This window comes from Somniosus microcephalus, chromosome 34, assembly GCF_052327205.1.
Source record: "Somniosus microcephalus isolate GS21.2 chromosome 34, FLI_Smic_1.0, whole genome shotgun sequence".
Lineage (NCBI taxonomy): Eukaryota > Metazoa > Chordata > Chondrichthyes > Squaliformes > Somniosidae > Somniosus > Somniosus microcephalus.
Window position 1 is genome coordinate 19,425,005 of NC_141020.1, and position 21,047 is coordinate 19,446,051.

Below are 21,047 nucleotides of genomic sequence, written 5' to 3' on the forward strand. Positions count from 1 at the left end.
GCACTTAATCCACTTACTGTACGTTGTATTTGTCTATTGTAAACACTGAATCTATATAGAATTCCAATAGATTAATACTATTCTTTAACTTTCAGAGCTTGCCCTTTTTAATAAATGCTGTTGTAAAATGAATGTACAACCAGTTATCCTTCCTTAAGTCAATGAGCTTAGATGTTGCTAGATTATTGTAAAGAAATATCAGAACAGGAGTATGCCATTCAGGCCCTCCAGTCTGTTACACCATTCAATTAGATCATGGCTGATCTGTACCTCCACTGCATTTACCCGTCTTTGCGCCATATCTCCTGATACCCTTACCTAACAAACATCCATCAATCTCAGTCTTGAAAGCTCTAAATGACCTAGTCTCAACAGCTTTTTGACAGAGTTCCAGGCTTCCACTCCCTTTGGTATGGAAAAAGTGCTTTCTGATTTCACTTCTAACAGGCCTAGCTCTAATTTTAACATTATACAGGAAACTTTCTGGTATCCGGCACGGACGGGACTGACGTGGTGCCGGTTCATCAACCATTCCGGATAACCGAACGCTATAGTACAAGATACGGAGCTCAGAGCTCCGTATAAAGCAACAAACCCCAGCTTCAAAACAATCGGCACAAGTTGCAAGCGTCTCTGTAGCTTAGCAATAGCTGCAGCCGCACCCTTGCACAGCAACAAATGGAGTTTAAAAAGGTAAAAGTTAACGGAACCGACTCCTGGATTTTGCCGGTGGATAGAGCGTTCCGGTTATTTAGGGGCCGGTTAATCGAAAGTTTCCTGTACTTGTTCCGGATACCCGCACCAGTATCTACCCTATCAGATCCTTTAAAATTTTAAATATCTTGATTAGATCGCCTCTCAATCGTCTAAACTCAAGGGGACCAATGCAACTGGTTGAAACAGAAATCTGTACAAGAAGATATTCCAGAGTGAGTCCAGTCATTCAAAGTTAGTACAACAAGTTCTTAACCTGGCAATATTAGCTTGCATCTGCTCTGTCTTATCTACTAATGTTCAATTGGGTTTTCTATATATTGGGGAACTTCTGAACTTCCAGCTAATTACATCATAAGGCAACAGAAAAAAAACACTGATACATTCATTAAAAAGTTAATAATGAACAAGATCTGCCTGTACGACCTATACTGCACCAATCTATTTGGGTCCAAGTTTCCCAAAGATGGGCACCCAAATCTGTGAGTGAAGTGTCTGTTATATAATTCAATCATTAGAACACTTAATATATTTAACTCCTTGAGACCATCTTTTTAATCCAGCAGATGGCCCCTGGTTGATTTTAATGCCCTGAGATATGAAGCATGGGGGAAGGTGGTGGGGTGGGGTGGGGTGGGGGCGAAGAGATGACAATAGCAGAAACGTTGCTGATTTTATTTACTGCCCGCACATTTCAAAGTTTTCAGCGTGACTAGAAATGTGTGAGATGTGGATAGAAGCATTAAGTTTCAGGGTATGGCTTCTTCTGCTAATGTCAGGAATTTCAAAGTGTATTATCCTAACTGGGGACAAAACAGCAACTGTAATAATTAAGACAGATATAACTAGGACTAGTACAAAAAAAGGTTCCTCTCCTTGGTTCCTCCTTTTGGGCATGCCCTTCCTCATCTCTTGAGAGAATTAGGATCTCATCTTGGACATCTTCATAGATCCCACTAGTTATGGTTGATTAGTAGAGAGCTAGTTCAGCCAACAGTTTCAGTTGGTTCTGCTAACTGGCTCGTGATGTCAATGGTGTCAGTACTAATCCTGAGGTTAGAAAATGGATTGCTTCAATAATCTGTACAAATTCTGCCATATTAGCTATAAAATCTCACAAGATGGAAAAATGGATTCAAGACCAATGTTTTGGTAAGCGGGGAGATGCCTTCCCCCAAAGACATTGGGATCTGTAGTGGCAGAAAAATCTGGCAACTGAAATCAGTTTCTGTTCAGTTTTCCCAAAAGCTCCATTTTGACGCAAGATCTGTTAAGATTAAAATCAGAGTGGCTAATAACTCCATCAGTGTAGTGCCTGCATCAGTTATGCTTCAGCTGAAGAATTTGAGGCATAGCTCACTTTCTTAACTGCCGTGTTAATCGACACCCATGTGTTTTAAGCGCCTGCAGCAGAGCTTACTTGCAACTAAAGTTGTGAACACCAAAGTAATTTCCCCATCCTTTTGATGTAATGCTAAATATAGTTCAGCTGGAGATGATCTTCCTGGAGGAACCATCTGCATGAAGGGTCAAGAGAAGACACTTGTTTGAAGAATTGCCCTCCATTGAATTAAATGGTTACAATGGGCCATTTTTATAAAGGTTGGAGAAGATATCACACTGTCGGAAATTGTGAGATGTAGGAAAACAACACAAGTAGGAAGTTGGTCACCAGGAAGGATCCATTTTGGGAAGAATCTGGAAAAAATTTAATGGAAGTGCTGGCATGGTACTCGACCAAGTGACACTCAAAATTTGTCTGATCAGAATTAGTGTCAATGATTTGTAGTTCCAAGTTTTCCCAAGGGATGAAAGAAAGCTGTACAAAATTACTAAATTTTCTGTAAAAAAAACTATCAGAAATACACTACTTAAAATTTAAACTTGCCAATTAAACAGATTTGAACCTTTTCCTGTGTGATTTATGTTCGTGCAGAAGTCACATTTCTGTTTACGACACCAGCAGTAGCCAACATCTTTCAGCACTAAATCGATTCCTTACCCAGTCCAATGCCACTATTATCCAGTAGGTAGCTTAAGTGATCAAACATGGCTCTCTGATTCTGGCGGCTGATGCGACAGAAATAGCACAGGAATCGGCAGCAGTTTGTCACCATTCTGGGGAACCGGATCTCCTACAAAAACAGGGCATCTCTCTCAGTGGAAGCGTCAGGAAAAATGTTTACATTTAAAAATTTCACATACACCCTGTGTAGTACGTGCTCCTGTCATACTAAATATTCACAAAGTGAAACTAAAAATGTTTGACAATAGCAGCTTTGGAGTAAAAAAAACACAACCCCACTGAGGCCCCACTACCAGTATGGATGCAAAAGCTCATATGGCACTATTTAAAGAAAAGCAGGGAGTTTTCCCAGTACCCTGACCAACACATTCGTCCCTCAACCAACACCATGCAAAAATAGATTAATTGGTCATTTATCTTATTTGCTATTTGTGGGACCTCCTGCTGTGTTGGCCTCCATAACAAGTGATTGCATCTCATCAGTAACTAATTGATTGTGTGTCTCGAGATATCGAGGACTGAGGAAGTATTATTAAAAAGCTTTTTTTTTTTTCTTCCTTTCTTTCTTGGTAAACCAAACGGAAGGGTGTAGCTGTCCTTTGTCCGCTTACATTTAATGGCATGTGCACATTCTGTAAAGCAATAGCTACTGGAAATGAGAAGGGCAATTCCACAATCTGGTGTTCACAGAAAAGAGTGACACTTGCAGGAAGCAGAGCTTGGGAAATCACCAGGATAAGTCCATGATTTTCAAGATGTGCTGTCAGCTCCCTGCTGGAAATGCAGGATCACTCTCTAACATTGCATATTATAAAATATGCAGATCTGTGTACTTTAATTTTATTTTATTACAAAATTTGCAAATGCAGATTTCAACCGTGGCATTTTTTTTTTTGAGAATCCTTCTGTACTCGCATTTTTAATGGGATCCCATTAATGCAAATGACAAAGCCACTATCCAATTGGGATTTCAGTACCATTTCTAAACCAGCAATTAAGGCAACACATTGATTTACTGATTAATAACCTAAAAACTGGGTTAATCGTTAACCAGGGCAGGGACGAGAATGAAACCAGAGAGAATTCAACAGTGAACAGCAAAATTAGAGAAGGGACTATAGAGATTAGAACAAGCAGTAAAATTAGACTTGGAAGTAGAGAAATTTAAGTGGATAAATGCAAGGTCCATCAGCTTGTCGGAAGTTCGTGCTCGATTCTGAAGATTGTTCAGGGTGCAAAACTGTAACAATATGAAACAATTTTGTGAAATTCTGCCTACAGAAATAAATGTTCTGGTTAGGGTTCTTGGTCATAAAATTATATGTTGAGATGCCAGTGCACAAACACTGTGGGGGGAATTTTGCTGGCGCTCAGGGGGCGGGACTGCTGGCAAAATTGCAAAGATTGACAGCGGGTCCCGAACCCGCCGTCAACCCGCCTCCATACAATCTTCCCAAGTGTCGGGTCCTCGATTTGCGCAGAGACCTGACATCTAACGGCGGGAAGAGGATTATAGGCACTTAACAGGCAGTTAAGAGGCTTTTTTCAATTTTGACAGGTCGACTGCGGGCTTCCCGACATCCATCCGGACACCACGTCAGGGTAAGTGTGACGTGCTGCGAGTCTACTGTAAGGTTTGTGCATTGATGACAGCTGCAGAAGTGGTGTGAAGGATCCAATGGTACATTGGTGAGTTTCAGAGGTAAGAAATAGTTGGGAAAATCATTTTTAATGTATTTAGACTTTTCTGTAGGTAACAAGGTTTGAAGTGTTTTTGTAGTCCCACCTCATGGGAGAACCTCTCTCACCAGTGACAGATCGCTTCTGCAACCTCACCTGCAGCTGCCATCTGTTTTATCCTAATGAGTCACTGGAGAGCCTGGGTGCAAGGGCTCACCTTTGTACAGTGATTGGCAGTGTTTGCAGCACCTCAATGCTGTCAAACACTGAAAAATCAGCTGTCAAAATAGAGTGCGTGTCATCTGACACCGGCTTTCTCTGAATTGGTAGGCAAGCCCGCAGGGCGGGGCTTAACAAGGCCAATTGACGTAAAATTACGTCTGTGCGTCGGGATCGGAACCCGCAAGTCAGCTGACCCGCTCCCAACTCGCACCAAAAGGTAAGATCGCGGCCTAGGTGTTCATCTGAAATTCCCTCTGTGCTATTTTAGGGGGGATGTTAACCATTTTCAAATATGCTAGGGGGATCGCCCGTGGCTTGGCTCACGGTTAGTTGCCGGTTGTGTTGTTGCAAGGCGAGGGTACTAGGGTGGGAGAGTAGGGAGAAGGTTACACACTTCTACTAAAAGGATTTGGAAAGCAGTTTGTTAGAAATGTTTTTAAGAGACAGGGATGTGTTTTTTGATTGGTTCCCTGAAAATAAAAACAGGCGTGTTTCTCTTCCCCACTGTAGGTAGTGCAGGAGTCCCTGGAGTGCATCTCGCTCTCTAATCGGTACTGAATACTGGGGAGGACGATAGTTCCTCTGGGGAGTACAGCCAGAGCTAAGTCCATGACACCATGGGTGCCTCAGATGTACCGGGGGTGAGGGGGAGGAGGAAGATCGGGAAAGTGATAGTGCTTGGGGATTCAATAGTTAGGTGAACAGATAGGCGTGACTCCAGGATGGTATGCTGTCTCCCTGGTGCCAGGGTCAAGAATGTCACTGAGCAGCTGCAGAACATTCTGAGGGGCGAGGGTGAACAGCCTGAGGTCGTGGTCCATATCGGTATCAACGACATAGGTAGAAAGAGGGATGAGCGTCTGCAGGCAGATTTTAGGGAGCTAGGAAAGAGGTAGTAATCTCCGGATTACTCCCGGTGCCACGAGTATGGAGTATAGAAATAGGAGAATGAGTGGCTAGAGAGATGGTGCAGGAGGGAGGACTTTAGATTCCTGGAACATTGGGACTGAATCTGCGGAAGGTGGACCTGTACAGGCTGGACCAATTTCCTCGCGCCGGGGCGGGGGGGGGTTTGCAAGTGCTGTTGGGGAGAGTTTAAACTAATTTGGCAGGGGAATGGGAACCAGGATGTAGTATTAGAAAGGAGGAACAAGATGCACAAAGGATTTGGAGAGACAGACAGCACTACAGTAAGAGATAGTAAGGTATTAAGTGGGGTCAGACTAAGAGAGTACAAAAAGGTCTGAGAGAGGATTACTGAGCATGTGTGTAAACACACGAAGCCTGGTAAATAAGGTTGGTGAGCTGCAGGCGCAAATAGCCACATGGGAATATGATGTCGTGGCGAAAACGGCGACCTGACTCAAAAATAGGGGCAGGATTGGGTACTAAATATTCCTAGATAGGTGGTGTTCAGGAAATATAGGGAAGGAAAGAAAGGAGGTGGTGTGGCAGTATTGGTTAAGGAGAATGTTACAGTTCTGCAGAGAGAGAGGATGTCCTGGAGGGGTCAAGGACAGACTCGATTTGGTTAGAGTTAAGAAATAATAGAGGTGCCATTACACTACTAGGTGTATTCGATAGGCCGCCAATTAGTGGGAAAGATATAGAGGAGCAAATCTGCAGGGAAATTACAGAGAGGTGCAAGAACGATAGAGTAGTGATAATGGGGGACTTCAACTATCCAAATGTAGACTGGGATAATAATAGTGTTACGGGCAGAGAGGGGGAATAATTTCTGAAGTGTGTTCAGGAGAACTTTCTTGATCAGTGTGTTTCCGGCCCAACGAGGAAGACGACATTGCTGGATCTGGTTCTGGGGAGTGAGGTGACGCAAGTGTCAGTAGGGGAACATTTAGGGACCAGTGATCACAGTATCATAAGGTTTAGATTAGCGATGGAAAAGGACAAAGAGCAATCCAAGTAAAAATACTTAATTGGAGGAGGGCCAATTTTAGTGGGTTGAAAACAGATCTGGCCCGGGTAAATTAGAAATCAAAGATTGGCAGCAAAACTGTAACCGAACAATGGACTGTCTTTAAACAGGAGATGGTTCGGGTACAATCGAGGTACATTCCCACGAGGGGGAAAGGTAGGGCAACCAAAGTCAGAGCTCCCAGGATGACGAAAAGAGATAGAGAGGAAGATGAAGCAGAAAAAGATCGCGGATGACAAATGTCAGGTTGAGAATACAAGTGATAATCAGGCCGAATTTAGAAAGTTCAGAGGGGAAGTGAAAAAGAAAGTAAGAGGGGCAAAGAGAGAGTATGAGAATAGACTGGCAGCCAACATAAAAGGGAATCCAAAAGTCTTCTATAGGCATATAAATAGTAAACGGGTAGGAAGAGGAGGGGTGGGGCCGATTAGGGACCAAAAAGGAGACCTACGCATGGAGGCAGTGGGCACGGCTGAGGTACTAAATGAGTACTTTGCATCTGTCATCACCAAGGAAGAAGATGTTGCCAAAGTCAGTGTGAAAGAGGAGGTAGTGGAGATACTGGATGGGATAAAATTTGATAAGGAGGAGGTACTAGAAAGGCTGGCTGTACTTAAAGTAGATAAGTCACCAGGACCGGATGGGATGCATCCCAGGATGCTGTGGGAAGTTAAGGTAGAAATCGTGGAGGTACTGGCCACAATCTTCCAATCCTCCTTATATACAGGAATGGTGCCAGAGGACTGGAGAATTGCAAATGTTACATCCTTGTTCAAAAAAGGGTGTAAGGATAAACCCAGCAACTACAGGCCAGTCAGTTTAACCCCATTCGTGGGGAAGATTTTAGAAACGATAATCAGGGACAAAATTATCACTTGGACAAGTGTGGATTAATTAAGGAAAGTCAACACGGATTTGTTAAAGGCAACTCATGTTTGACTAACTTAATCGCGTTTTTTGATAAAGTAACAGAGGGTTGACGAGTGCAATGCGGTTGACGTGGTGTACATGGATTTCCAAAGGGCATTTGATAAAGTGCCACATAATAGGCTTGCCAGTAAAGTTGAAGCCCATGGAATAAAAAGGACAGTGGCAGCATGGATATGAAATTGGTTGAGTGACAGGAAACAGAGAGTAGTGGTGAACGGTTGCTTTTCAGACTGGAGGAAGGTATACAGTGGCGTTCCCCAGGGGTCGGTACTAGGACCACTGCTATTCTTGATATATATTAATGACTTGGACTTGGGTGTACAGGGCATAATTTCAAAATTTGCAGTTGACACAAAACTTGGAAGTATAGTGAACAGTGAGGAGGATAGTGATAGACTTCAAGAAGACAGATAGGCTGGTGAAATGGGCAGACACGTGGCAGATGAAATTTAACGCAGAAAAGTCCTCAGTACATTTTGGTAGGAAGAACGAGGAGAGGCAATATAAACTGAAGGGTACAATTCTAAAGGGGGTGCATGAACAGTGAGACCGGGGGGTATATGTGCACAAATCATTGAAGGTGGCAGGTAGGCTGAGAAAGTGGTTAAAAAAGCATACGGGATCCTGGGCTTTATCAATAGAGGCACAGAGTACAAAAGCAAGGAAGTTATGATGAACCTTTATAAAACACTGGTTCGGCCTCAACTGGAGTATTGTGTCCAATTCTGGGCACCGCACTTTAGGAAGGATGTGAAGGCCTTAGAGAGGGTGCAGAAAAGATTTACGAGAATGCTTCCAGGGATGAAGGACTTCAGTTACGTGGATAGACTAGAGAAGCTGGGGTTGTTCTCCTCAGAGCAGAGAAGGTTGAGAGGAGATTTGATAGAGGTGTTCAAAATCATGAGGGGTCTAGACAGAGTAGATAGAGAGAAACTGTTCCCATTGGCGGAAGGGTCGAGAACCAGAGGACACAGATTTAAAGTGACCGGCAAAAGAACCAGAGGCAACATGAGGAAAAACTTCTTTACGCAGCGAGTGGTTAGGATCTGCAATGCACAGCCTGAGAGGGTGGTGGAGGCAGACTCAATCGTGGCTTTCAAAAGGGAATTGGATAAGTACCTGAAGGAAAAAAATTTGCAGGGTTACAGGGAAAGGGCGGGGGGAGTGGGACTAGCTGAAGTGCTCTTGCAGAGAGCCGGCACGGGCTCGACGGGCCAAATGGCCTCCTTCTGTGTTGTAACCATTCTATGATTCTAGGTAGATAAATATTGCTCCCCTTGCACACGAAAGCAACATAAATAAATAAATCTGTGTACAGGTATGTAATATCAAAGAGATGTGTAGCTCAGGCTGCATAATTCTTTTATCTGTTGTTCAGTTGAGTAGTATAGGAGATGGGAGCTATGTGCTGATCAGTTTTAGAAATAATGTAGTAGGGGGTGGGGGTGGTGGGTAGCTGGAGGGCCCAGCACCTAAACCCAGGCCTACTGTTGAGAGTAATAGCTCTGGGAAGCCATGTGAACTCAGTTCCTAAGCGTTTCAGAGAGTCCCAAAGCTTCTGTTGGTAGACACTGATAGACATAGAAACATAGAAGATAGGAGCAGGGGTAGGCCATTCGGCCCCTCGAGCCTGCTCCGCCATTCAATGAGATCATGGCTGATCATCCAAACTCAGTACCCATATCCTTTTAGCCTTAAGAAATATATATAACTCCTTCTTGAATATATTTAATGAATTGGCCTCAACTGCCTTCTGTGGTAGAGAATGCCACAGGTTCACCACTCTCTGGGTGAAGAAATGCCTCCTCATTTCTGTCCTAAATAGCTTACCCCTTATCCTTAGACTGTGACCCCTGATTCTGGACTCCCCGACCATCGGGAACATCCTTCCTACATCTAGTCTGTCTAGTCCTGTTAGAATTTTATAAGTTTCAATGAGATCCCCTCTCATTCTTCTAAACTCCAGCGAGTATAAGCCCAATCGACCCAATCTCTCCTCATACGTCATTCCTGCCATCCCAGGTATCAGCCTGATGAATCTTTGCTGCACTCTCTCCATGGCAAGAACATCCTTCCTCAGATAAGGCGACCAAAACTGCACACAATACTCAAGGTGTGGTCTCACCAAGGCCCTGTACAACTGCAGCAAGACATCCTTGTTCCTATACTCAAACCCTCTTGCTACGAAGGCCAACATACCATTTGCCTTCTTAACCGCCTGCTGCACCTGCATGCTTACCTTCAGCGACTGGTGCACAAGGACACCCAGGTCTCGTTGCACTTCCCCTTCTCCCAATCTATTGCCATTCAGATAATAATCTGCCTTCTTGTTTTTGACACCAAAGTGGATAACCTCGCATTTATCCACATTATATTGCATCTGCCATGCTTCTGCCCAATCACCCAACCTGTCCAAATCATCCTGGAGTTTCTCGGCATCCTCCTCACAGCACACACGCCCACCCAGCTTTGTGTCGTCTGCAAACTTGGAGATATTACATCTAGTTCCCTCGTCTAGATCATTAATATATATTGTGAAAATAGCTGGGGTCCTAGGACCGATCCCTGCGGTACCCCACTAGTCACTGCCTGCCACTCAGAAAAAGACCCATTTATTCCAACTCTTTGCTTTCTGTCCGCCAACCAGTTCTCTATCCAAGTCAATACCTTGCCCCTAATCACCTGTGCCTTAACTTTACACGCTAATCTCTTATGCGGGACCTTATCAAAAGCCTTCTGAAAGTCCAAATACACCACATCCACTGGTTCTCCCTTATCTATTTTACCAGTTACATCCTCAAAAAATTCCAGTATATTAGTCAAGCACGATTTACCTTTTGTAAATCCATGTTGGCTTTGTCCGATCCGGTCACTGTTTTCCAAGTGCTCTGCTATTACATCTTTTATAATGGACTCTAGCATTTTCCCCACTACCGATGTCAGGCTTACCAGTCTATAATTCCCCGTTTTCTCTCTACCACCTTTTCTGAATAGTGGGGTAACATTAGCTACCCTCCAATCCATGGGTACTGTTCCAGAGTCTATCGAATTTTGGAAGATGACCAGCAATGCATCTACTATTTCTGGGGCCACTTCCTTAAGTACCCTAGGATGTAGATTATCAGGCCCTGGGGATTTATCGGCCTTCAATCCCGTAAATTTCCCTAACACCATTTCCCTACAAATACTGATTTCATTAAGTTCCTCCCTCTCATTAGACCCTATGTTCCCCGACACATTTTAAACAAACATAAAATACTACTATATAGGTCGGCTTAATAATTTTCTTGTAAATACTGGAACTGATTTGTGTCCTTAACATATTGCAAACTTTATTTCCAGCACTTAGGTTCTCAGCTTAGTAAGAGTCCAAGGTAGCTGCCAAAATCATTTTGAAAAAAAAAGTTAATTTAATTTTTTTTTTTTTTTTTTTTAAATTTAGCTGGTCGTTTTCATACGTCCTTAATTATTATTGGAGGCTTTGTGGTTTAGGATTGGTATATTCCGCCCGTTGAGTAGTTATTTGGTATGCTGCCTGAAGTGTGACAAAACATGAAATATTAATTAAATGGCATTTTAAATATGTAATTAAAAAAATGTTTTAATGTTTGTGTGTTTTTAAAATGTGATCCCCCTTCATACTTTTGACAGTTCTGTGCGTACAGAACTCTTATTCTATATTAATATATTGATGGGGTCACTCAGCTGCTAATATAAAGTGTCCCACCTGTGGAAAAAAATCTAATTGAAGCCCTGGATATTTTTTGTGCAATGAGATGTGACAAAATGTAAAATATATTGTGAAGAGTTCAGATTAACAGAGTTAAAGACACATTAGTACCTTAGAATCGCCACCTCCCAACACATTCACCATTACTTCCATAACAGTTTCATGCATGCCCAAAGCACGCATCAAGTTTGGATGCTGATAGAAGACTTTATTGTTCATAATGTTTCTGCAAAGCAATAAAAAAAAACAACCATTTGTAAAAGAAATGATCTTCTTGTACCGTCACAGAAAATATGTACTAATAATTAAACCCTGCGGTATAATTTTAATTATTAGCAATATCATAGTATAATTTTAAAAATTATTTATATTTATTAAACAATATCACATTATCACTGATTTTCCGATCGGAGGCTTCCTGCGGGTGGATGCCTCTGATTGGAAAAAATCTACGCACTTACCTGCTGGTTCCGTAGATCCCGAGGCTTGCGATCCTGGGCCTCTCCTCTTCGAAATGCGCAGAGGTCCATGTATCCCAGGCATGCGCCCCTGGGATCACATGGGCCAGGCAAACCAATGAAAGAAGGGAATCCCTTCATCCTTTTGACAGTTCTGTACGCACAGAACTGTCAAAAGTATGAAGGGGGATCACATTTAAAAGCGCACTAAAACATTAAACAATTTTTTTTTAATTACATATTTAAAATGCCATTTAATTAATATTATGAAAAAAATGTTTTTACGGGGCTAAAATAAACGTACCTTTTTGAAGAATATTTTAAATTTATAAATGAGTTACCAAATTTCATTTTTCTATTTTTTTAAAAACTCTTAAGCTGGCAAAAGCAGGCCTTGTGCCTGCTCTAACCAGGCGCAGGAATTTGACTGTCATTCAGCGGGTGGAAGTTGTGCAAATAGCCCAACTCTCCGCCCGCGGAAGCCCTTTTTCCAGGGATGCGTGCGAGCGATCGGTCAAGATGATTCTTGACAGATTGCAAGTTCCTGGTTTTAGTGCATGCGCTTCGCATGCCTAAACCCAGAACTTGCGCAGCCCCTACGGGCGAGTGCGCACCTCGTATGCACCCGTAAGGGCCGCAAATTACGGTCCATTAATAAACTTGCAGAATGGACATATGATTGGCAGATTAATTTCAACATAGTGAGGCGTTAGATTTTGGCAAGAAAAATAAGGAGGTCACATATTACTTGGAAAATAAGAATCTAAATGATGTAGAGGAGCAAAGGGATCTCGGAGTACAATTACACAAATCACTAAAAGTAGCAACACAGGTTAATAATGCCATAAAAAAGCAAACCAAGCACTAGGGTTTATCTCTATCTAGAGGGATAGAATCGAATGGTTAGACCACACTTGGAGCACTGCGTACAGTTCTGGTCACCATATTATAAAAAGGATATAGAGGCACTGGAGAGGGTGCAGAGAAGATTTACAAGGATGATACCAGAAATGCGAGGGTATACCTATCAGGAAAGGATGAACAGGCTGAGTCTCTTGAAAAGAGAAGGCTGAGGGGTGACCTAATAGAGGTCTTTAAAATTATGCAAGGTTTTGATAGAGTAGACACAGAGAGTGTGTTTACACTTGTGGGGAGGTGTAAAACTGGAGGCCATCCATATAAGGTAGTCACCAAGAAATCAAACTGGGAATTCAGAAGAAACTTCTTTACCCAGAGAGAATGTGGAACTCGCTACCACAGGGAGTGGTTGAAGTGAATAGTATAGATGCATTTAAGGAGAAGCTGGATAAGCATATGAAGGAGAAGGGAATAGAGGGTTATGCTGATAGATTTAGATGAGCAAGGTTGGGGGGTGACTCGAGTGGAGCATAAACCAGCATGGACTTGTTGGGCCCAAAGTTTCTGTGCTGCTTATTCTATGTAATTCTATGTAATAATTTCTTTATACGTACCCAATGCTCTGGATCATAAGCCTCTCTTCTTCTGGACCCATTTGGACAATGAGTAACGAGCGGATCTGACCTAGGCATTCCAGCAAATTCATGGTGTCCTCCACAGATATAGCATTAATGATGTAGCCCTTAGGCATAGCACGGATAAGCTCACCAACACCATCATACTGTCTGTGGAGCAAGCTGAACATCAACCGCACTAGTTCAGGATTCTGGATGAAGGCTTCCTGGGCCCAATGCACCACTGTGTGAGAGATCAGCTCCTGCAGTGTACCTTTAGCAGAAAGTAACACAAACGACCTGTAATACCTGACCAGATAAAATATGTACAAATGCTATCGTTCTAAAACATCACACATTAAAAATAGTGTTTTCTTCAGAAGTGAAAGACCTTTTCATTGCTTGGTACTTTATAAGCTCGGAAATTGCAATGTTGGCAATTTCAGGTTTGTATCTGCCTTTCAGCAGTGAAGAGGGCTGACCCGGTCAACAATGCAAAGTTAGCTCTTCTCACAAACTGTAATAGGTTCCCATCATCTGGAAAATGAGCACTGAGAGCCAAGAGCAGAATCAGCAATTCTACAAAAAGGTCGGTAAAGAAACTTTTGGAAATAATCAAAAATGACAGACTCCACATCAAATACCCCAATACAGGGAGTAAAATGAAACTAAATGTCCCTGCTTCCACTAAAGCAGCATTTCATTACACTTTTAACATGGAAAGCAAGCTTTAGCAAGTTTAATAATCCATCCATTTCTAATTGTATTATCAAGGGTTTACATCTTTTTGTATTATTTGTCCTTAGAATGTGGATGATGCTGGCAATGCTATATGTATTGCCCATCACCGACTGAGAGAGACTGGCCTGTTGAGTGGCTTGCTGGGCTACCTCAGAGGGCAGTTAAGAGTCAATCATATAGTGTTGATTTAAGTCACGTATATGCCAGACTGGATTGAGGTGGCAGGTTCCCTTTCCTAAAGGACATTAGTGAACCAGTTGGACTTTTACAACAATCTGGCAACGTTCCAGGTTTGTTTTAGTGGTGCTGGTCCACAAGTTACCAGATTTATTGAATTCAGTTTCAAATATCACAGTGGCATTTGAACTCTCATCTGCCTTCTTCTGTTGGAAGGTAGTTTGGGTGTTGGCGCTAAGTGACCCTTCACGAACAGACTACAGACTGCTTACTTTTAGCCTCCTTTGAAACAAAATCCGTGAGTGCAGTTCATTTATTGGCCAGACTGTGGCACCAACCCTGATACTGCAGTTTCCAGATATGACTGCTTACACAAGTCTGGATTTTCTGCTTCTGCCGGCCATTGTAGAATCGTAAATTGGGCAGCCAGGAAAAGAAAAAATCTCAGAAGAACTCCACCCACTCTGCACTGTGTCTGTAGGTCTGGGCAGTAGGGACCAGCAGTACTGGAAGCCTCCGTGGAAGCACCCCAATCACAGTATTTTTCTTTATTCGTTCCTGGGATGTGGGCGTCGCTGGCAAGGCCCAGCATTTATTGCCCATCCCTAATTGCCCTCGAGAAGGTGGTGGTGAGCCTCCTTCTTGAGCCGCTACAGTCCGTGTGGTGAAGGTACTCCCACAGTGCTGTTAGGGAGGGAGTTCCAGGATTTGACCCAGCGACGATGAAGGAACGGCCGATATATTTCCAAGTCAGGATGGTGTGTGACTTGGAGGGAAACTTGGGGGTGACGGTGTTCCCATGCGCCTGCTGCCCTTGTCCTTCTAGGTGGTAGAGGTCACGGGTTTGGGAGGTGCTGCCGAAGAAGCCTTGGCGAGTTGCTGCAGTGCATCTTGTAGATGGTACACACTGCAGCCACGGTGCGTCGGTGGTGGAGGGAGTGAATGTTTAAGGTGGTGGATGGGGTGCCAATCAAGCGGGCTGCTTGGTCCTGGATGGTGTCGAGCTTCTTGAGTGTTGTTGGAGCTGCACTCATCCAGGCAAGTGGAGAGTATTCCATCACACTCCTGACTTGTGCCTTGTAAATGTCCTGCTTTCAGTGGCATTGCATGAAAGATTGGTCAACAGCTAGCATAGGTGGATTGGTTGTACTGCCAAGGTATCATCAACAATATCTGCAGGCTCTGCCATGCTTACCTAGCAATGACCATAAGGAACTGTTTGTGCAGTGTCCAAGTCAGCAGAAAGCTAGTTACAAAGCTCCAAGAACACTTACAAGGTACACAGAGCATAGGGCTTGTAGATCCAGTGAAAGTAGCAGTCAGTTGCAGCCTGAAACTTGGCTCCACATGTTTTCAGGCACGATGCAATGCTGAACTATGGCAGAGAAAGCCACCCTCCTCAAAAACCACTCATGTAGCACATCTCCACTTCTGCAGTTGTCAAATGGGACCAGGTACTAGGTTGTTCCGACACATGCCTGCAGATCTGTGACTGTGTCCTAGGTTTCCTTTATTTTTTGCCTATCCTTTTTACTGTCCACCTCCTTCAGGATTGGTAAAGGCCATTAATAGGTTGAGATTCCTTCTAAGCCTTTGCAAAGGCTATCAAAACGTGTCTCCCCATATTCTGGCATTCCTCTTCAACTGTCCCCTACGCTTTAAATTCCACTTCCGCACAATTCTCCACTCTCACCAACAGTGTGCTTCCTGCACCCATCGAAATCTGCACCTAAAATTATAAATCAGCTAATTTAGGAAAACTGGCTGCAGACAGCATACTTCCATTTGGATCCGTCTAGACTCATCACTAGCCTCCTTGAAAAAGTGTCCTTGTGCACCAGTCGCTAAAGGTAAGCATGCAGGTGCAGCAGGCGGTTAAGAAGGCAAATGGTATGTTGGCCTTCGTAGCGAGAGGGTTTGAGTACAGGAACAAGGATGTCTTGCTGCAGTTGTACAGGGCCTTGGTGAGACCACACCTTGAGTATTGTGTGCAGTTTTGGTCGCCTTATCTGAGGAAGGATGTTCTTGCCATGGAGGGAGTGCAGCGAAGATTCACCAGACTGATACCTGGGATGGCAGGAATGACATATGAAGAGAGATCGAGTCAATTAGGCTTATACTCGCTAGAGTTTAGAAGAATGAGAGGGGATCTCATTGAAACTTATAAAATTCTAACAGGACTAGACAGACTAGATGCAGGAAGGCTGTTCCCGATGGTCGGGGAGTCCAGAACCAGGGGTCACAGTCTAAGGATAAGGGGTAAGCCATTTAGGACAGAGATGAGGAGGAATTTCTTCACCCAGAGAATGGTGAACCTGTGGAATTCTCTACCACAGAAGGCAGTTGAGGCCAACTTAAGAAATATATCTAACTCCTTCTTGAATATATTTAATAAGGCTAAAGGGATCAAGGGATATGGGGAGAAGGCAGGGACAGGGTACTGAACTTGGATGATCAGCCATGATCTCACTGAATGGCGGAACAGGCTCGAGGGGCCGAATGGCCTACTCCTGCTCCTACCTTCTATGTTTCTATGTAACATCCCCACCAACACCTGGGAATCCCTGGCCCAAGACCGCACAAAGTGGAGGAGAAGCATCCGGGAAGGCGCCGAACACCTTGAGTCTCTTCGCCGGGAGCAAGCGGAAGCCAAGCGCAGGCAGCGCAAGGAGCGCACGTCAACCCAAGCACCCCACCCACCCGCCCCTTCAACCACCGTCTGCCCCACCTGTGACAGAGGTTGTAGGTCTCGCATTGGACTCATCAGTCACCTGAGAACTCATTTTTAATGTGGAAGCAAGTCATCCTCGGTTCCGAGGGACTGCCTAAGAGAGAGAGAGAGAGAGAGAGAGAGAGGGGGTCTAAACTGCACTCCTGCTGGAAAATCTGGTTTTAGGTCCATATTTTCCACTATTCAATAATTTTAGTCTGGTATAAAACGTTGTCCAATATCCTTAAATGGATTAAGGAAAGTTAGCTCATTCTGGTTTGTAAAGGCTTCTCGTAGGTCATTCCTGAGGAACCCAAGCAGGGCTCTGAAGCTACACAGTCAAATTAAGAAGCAAGTATTTACTCCAGGTCAGACCCGAGATTAGCATGCTTAGTGAGCAGGAAGATTTTAAAGCATCACCACAGCTAGATGGCTCATATGTTATCTTGTGGCTTACTATACACGCATCAAGCAACTCTTTATATTTTTGCATCATTAATTAATAAAAAGCTCCCAGATGTGTTAACTCTACCATACATAGAGCTTCTCGTCGTGATGGAAGGTTCAAAGATTAAAGAGACCCCAGGAATGATAGACCATGTGAGAGCTAATGTAAAAAAACTAAAGCAGGCAAATATTTGCAGCAGATTAAATTCCTATGACTACAGGAAACTTTCGATTAACCGGCCCCTAAATAACCAGAACGCTCTATCCACTGGCAAAATTCAGGAGTTGGTTCAGGTAACTTTTTTTACTTTTAGTTACTTTTTTTAAATTGATTTGTTGCTGTGCAAGGGTGTAGCTGAAGCTGTTGCTAAGCTAAAGAGACGCTTGCAACTTGTGCCGGCAACAGGGTTTGTTGCTTTATACGGAGCTCTGAGCTCCGTATCTTTTACTATAGCGTTCGGTTATCCGGAATTGTTGATGAACCGGCACCACGTCGGTCCCGTCCGTGCCGGATAAAAGAAAGTTTCCTGTATATTAGTTTTGTCTCAGTTACATTTCAGCAAAATTCACACATGGAGAACATAAAAATCAAAATTAACAATAAAAAAATTAAAATAAAATGTGAAATGTTTTGGAACATTGATGCTGCCCTGTGTTTTCTTACGTTATTCGAGCAAGATCCTAGGCTTAAGTGAACTGTATATGAGATTTTCTAAATTGTCAGATTGACTGTAACAATGCTGAATAAACATGTTTCAAATCCCCACCTAATCACACTGGGAAAATTCCCAGTAAGTATTTCTTACAAGTTTTACTTCATGTCCCTCGTACCCTAATTTCATCCAGTGATATAATTATGAAGACACTGCTGTATCAGTGACTGATTTTTGGAAACAATGAAGCCAATGAATGCATGAGAAAGACTGGTGAAATACAAATAGATTTTTTGTGAAGCACTGGCAAATAACAGCAAACGTTTTGGACATTATTAATCGCTACACACATAAGGGTGTCGTGTATTTTAAGGTGTGATACAACGAATGCCATTTGTTTTAGCATTAGTACATAACATGCATTAATGTTATTGCTAATATACAATCATTAGGTATTTACTTATAAGCTTTCTTAAAATGGCAATCATCACTGAACAGAATTCCAACAGGCCCTTTGCCTAGTCCTCAAGCTGACCCAAGAGGTAGGCGAGGCGAACATTAATTTACACCTTTGTCAGCATTGCCTATAGCTCTGGTAAAGGGCCAGTAGGTGATCTTACACGTTTACGGCTTCTGATATCATCTGGTGTCACATGCTAAGTTATTTGTGTCAACAATTTTTGCAGCATAGTAAGATCACTCTTCATCAACCCGAGTCGATGGCAGACTGCCTCAGATCTACACTCGTGTCCTTGACTCAACATTAAGGAGTGTGCGAGTGGCCCGGGGAGATCTGGCTTCCATTTCAAGTCCCGCCTGCTGGCAAAGTACCTAGTTCTTGCTCGGTGTCATCCTTCTACTCTTCAACTAAATGGCATAGTTGAGCTGAAATAGTCACAGTGTGGGAAAATTGCTAACTTAAATTTGGCATCTTACAATTAGGAACAAGAGTAGACCATTCAGCCCCTCGAGCCTGTTCCACCAGTCAATTAGATCATGGCTGATCTGTATCTTAACTCCATCTACCCGCCTTGGTTCCGTAACCCTCAATACCCTTACCCAACAAAAATTTATCAATCTCAGTTTGGAAATTTTCAATTGACCCCCAGCCTCAACAGCTCTTTGGGGTGAGAGTTCCAGATTTCCACTGCCCTGTGTGAAGAAGTGCTTCCTGACATCACCCCTGAACAGCCTGGCTCTAGTTGTAGGGTCATGCCCCCTTGTTCTGGACTCCTCCCACCAGAGGAAATAATCTTAAACACCTCAATTAGATCGCCCCTTAATCTTCTATATTCAAAGGAATAAAAGCCTAGTCTGAACCTGTCTTCATAATTTAACCCTTTTAGCCACGATCATTCTGGTGAATCTGCGCTGCACCCGCTCCATAAGAACATAAGAAGTAGGAGCAGAAGTAGGCCATACGGCCCCTCGGGCCTGCTCCGCCATTCAATAGGATCATGGCTGATCCGAATCTAGACTCACGTCCACTTCCCTGCCCGCTCCCCGTAACCCCTAATTCCCTTATCAGCTAGGAAACTGTCTATCTCCGTTTTAAATTTACTTAATGTCGCAGCTTCCACAGCTCTCCGAGGTAGCAAATTCCATAGATTAACTACCCTCTGAGTGAAGAAGTTTCTCCTCATCTCAGTTTTGAAAGGGCAGCCCCTTATTCTAAGATTATGCCCCCTAGTTCTAGTCTCACCCATCAGTGGAAACATCCTCACCGCATTCACCCGATCAAGCCCCCTCACAATCTTATATGTTTCGATAAGATCGCCTCTCATTCTTCTGAATTCCAATGAGTAGAGGCCCAACCTACTCAACCTTTCCTCATAAGTCAACCCCCTCATCTCCGGAATCAACCAAGTGAACCTTCTCTGAACTGCCTCGAGAGCAAGTATATCTTTTCTTAAATATGGAAACCAAAACTGTACGCAGTATTCCAGGTGTGGCCTCACCAGTACCCTGTATAACTGAAGCAAGACTTCCTTGCTTTTATATTCCATCCCCCTTGCAATAAAAGCCAAGATTCCATTGGCCTTCCTGATCACCTGCTGCACCTGCATACTAACCTTCTGTGTTTCATGCACCAGGACCCCCAGATCCCTTTGTACTGTAGCACTTTGCAGTTTCTCTCCATTTAGATAATAACTTGCTCTTTGATTTTTTCTGCCAAAGTGCATAACCTCACACTTTCCAATATTATATTCCATCTGCCAAATCTCTGCCCACTCACTTAGCCTGTCTATGTCCTTTTGCAGGTTTTTTATGTCCTCCTCACTCACTGCTTTCCCTCCCATCTTTGTATCGTCGGCAAACTTGGATATGTTGCACTCGGTCCCTTCCTCCAAATCGTTAATATAGATTGTAAAGAGTTGGGGTCCCAGCACTGACCCCTGCAGAACACCACTAGTCACTGATTGCCAACCCGAGAATGAACCATTTATCCCAACTCTCTGTTTTCTGTTAGATAGCCAATCTTTCACCCATGCCAGTATATTACCCCCAATCCCGTGATTTTTTATCTTGTGCAGTAATCTTTTGCGTGGCACCTTGTCAAATGCCTTTTGGAAGTCCAAATACACTACATCCACTGGTTCCCCTTTATCCACCCTGTTTGTTACGTCCTCAAAGAATTCGAGCAAATTTGTCAAACATGACTTCCCCTTCATAAAACCATGCTGATTCTGTCCGATTAAATTATGCTTATCCAAATGTCCTGTTACTGCTTCCTTAATAATGGACTCCAACATTTTACCAACCACAGATGTTAGGCTAACTGGTCTATAGTTTCCAGCCTTTTGTCTACTTCCCTTTTTAAATAAGGGCGTTACATTAGCAGTTTTCCAATCTGCTGGGACCTTTCCTGAATCCAGGGAGTTTTGGAAAATTACCACTAATGCATCCGCAATCCCTACCGCTACTTCGCTCAAGACCCTAGGATGTAAGCCATCAGGTCCAGGGGATTTATCCGCCTTTAGTCCCATTATCTTACCGAGTACCACCTCCTTAGTGATTTTAATCGTGTTTAGCTCCTCCCCCCCTATAGCCCCCTGTTTGTCCAGTGTTGGGATACTTTTAGTGTCCTCTACTGTAAAGACTGATACAAAATATTTGTCCAAAGCCAATATATCGTTGATGTAGCTGCTGA

General features: G+C 43.4%; 1 protein-coding gene across 11 annotated transcripts in view; it reads right to left on the reverse strand.

Moving 5' to 3' along the window:
• Positions 1–21,047, reverse strand: part of LOC147096861 (ryanodine receptor 1-like) — a 461,451-nt gene that overhangs the window by 259,446 nt on the left and 180,958 nt on the right. For all 11 annotated transcript variants that reach the window (XM_085973559.1, XM_085973551.1, XM_085973560.1 and 8 more), the window contains 3 exons: positions 13,169–13,442; positions 11,350–11,464; positions 2,717–2,849 (listed from right to left, as the gene is read on the reverse strand). In XM_085973559.1, coding sequence (XP_085829685.1) covers positions 2,717–2,849; positions 11,350–11,464; positions 13,169–13,442 — 522 coding nt within the window. The remainder of the gene's footprint in view (positions 1–2,716; positions 2,850–11,349; positions 11,465–13,168; positions 13,443–21,047) is intronic.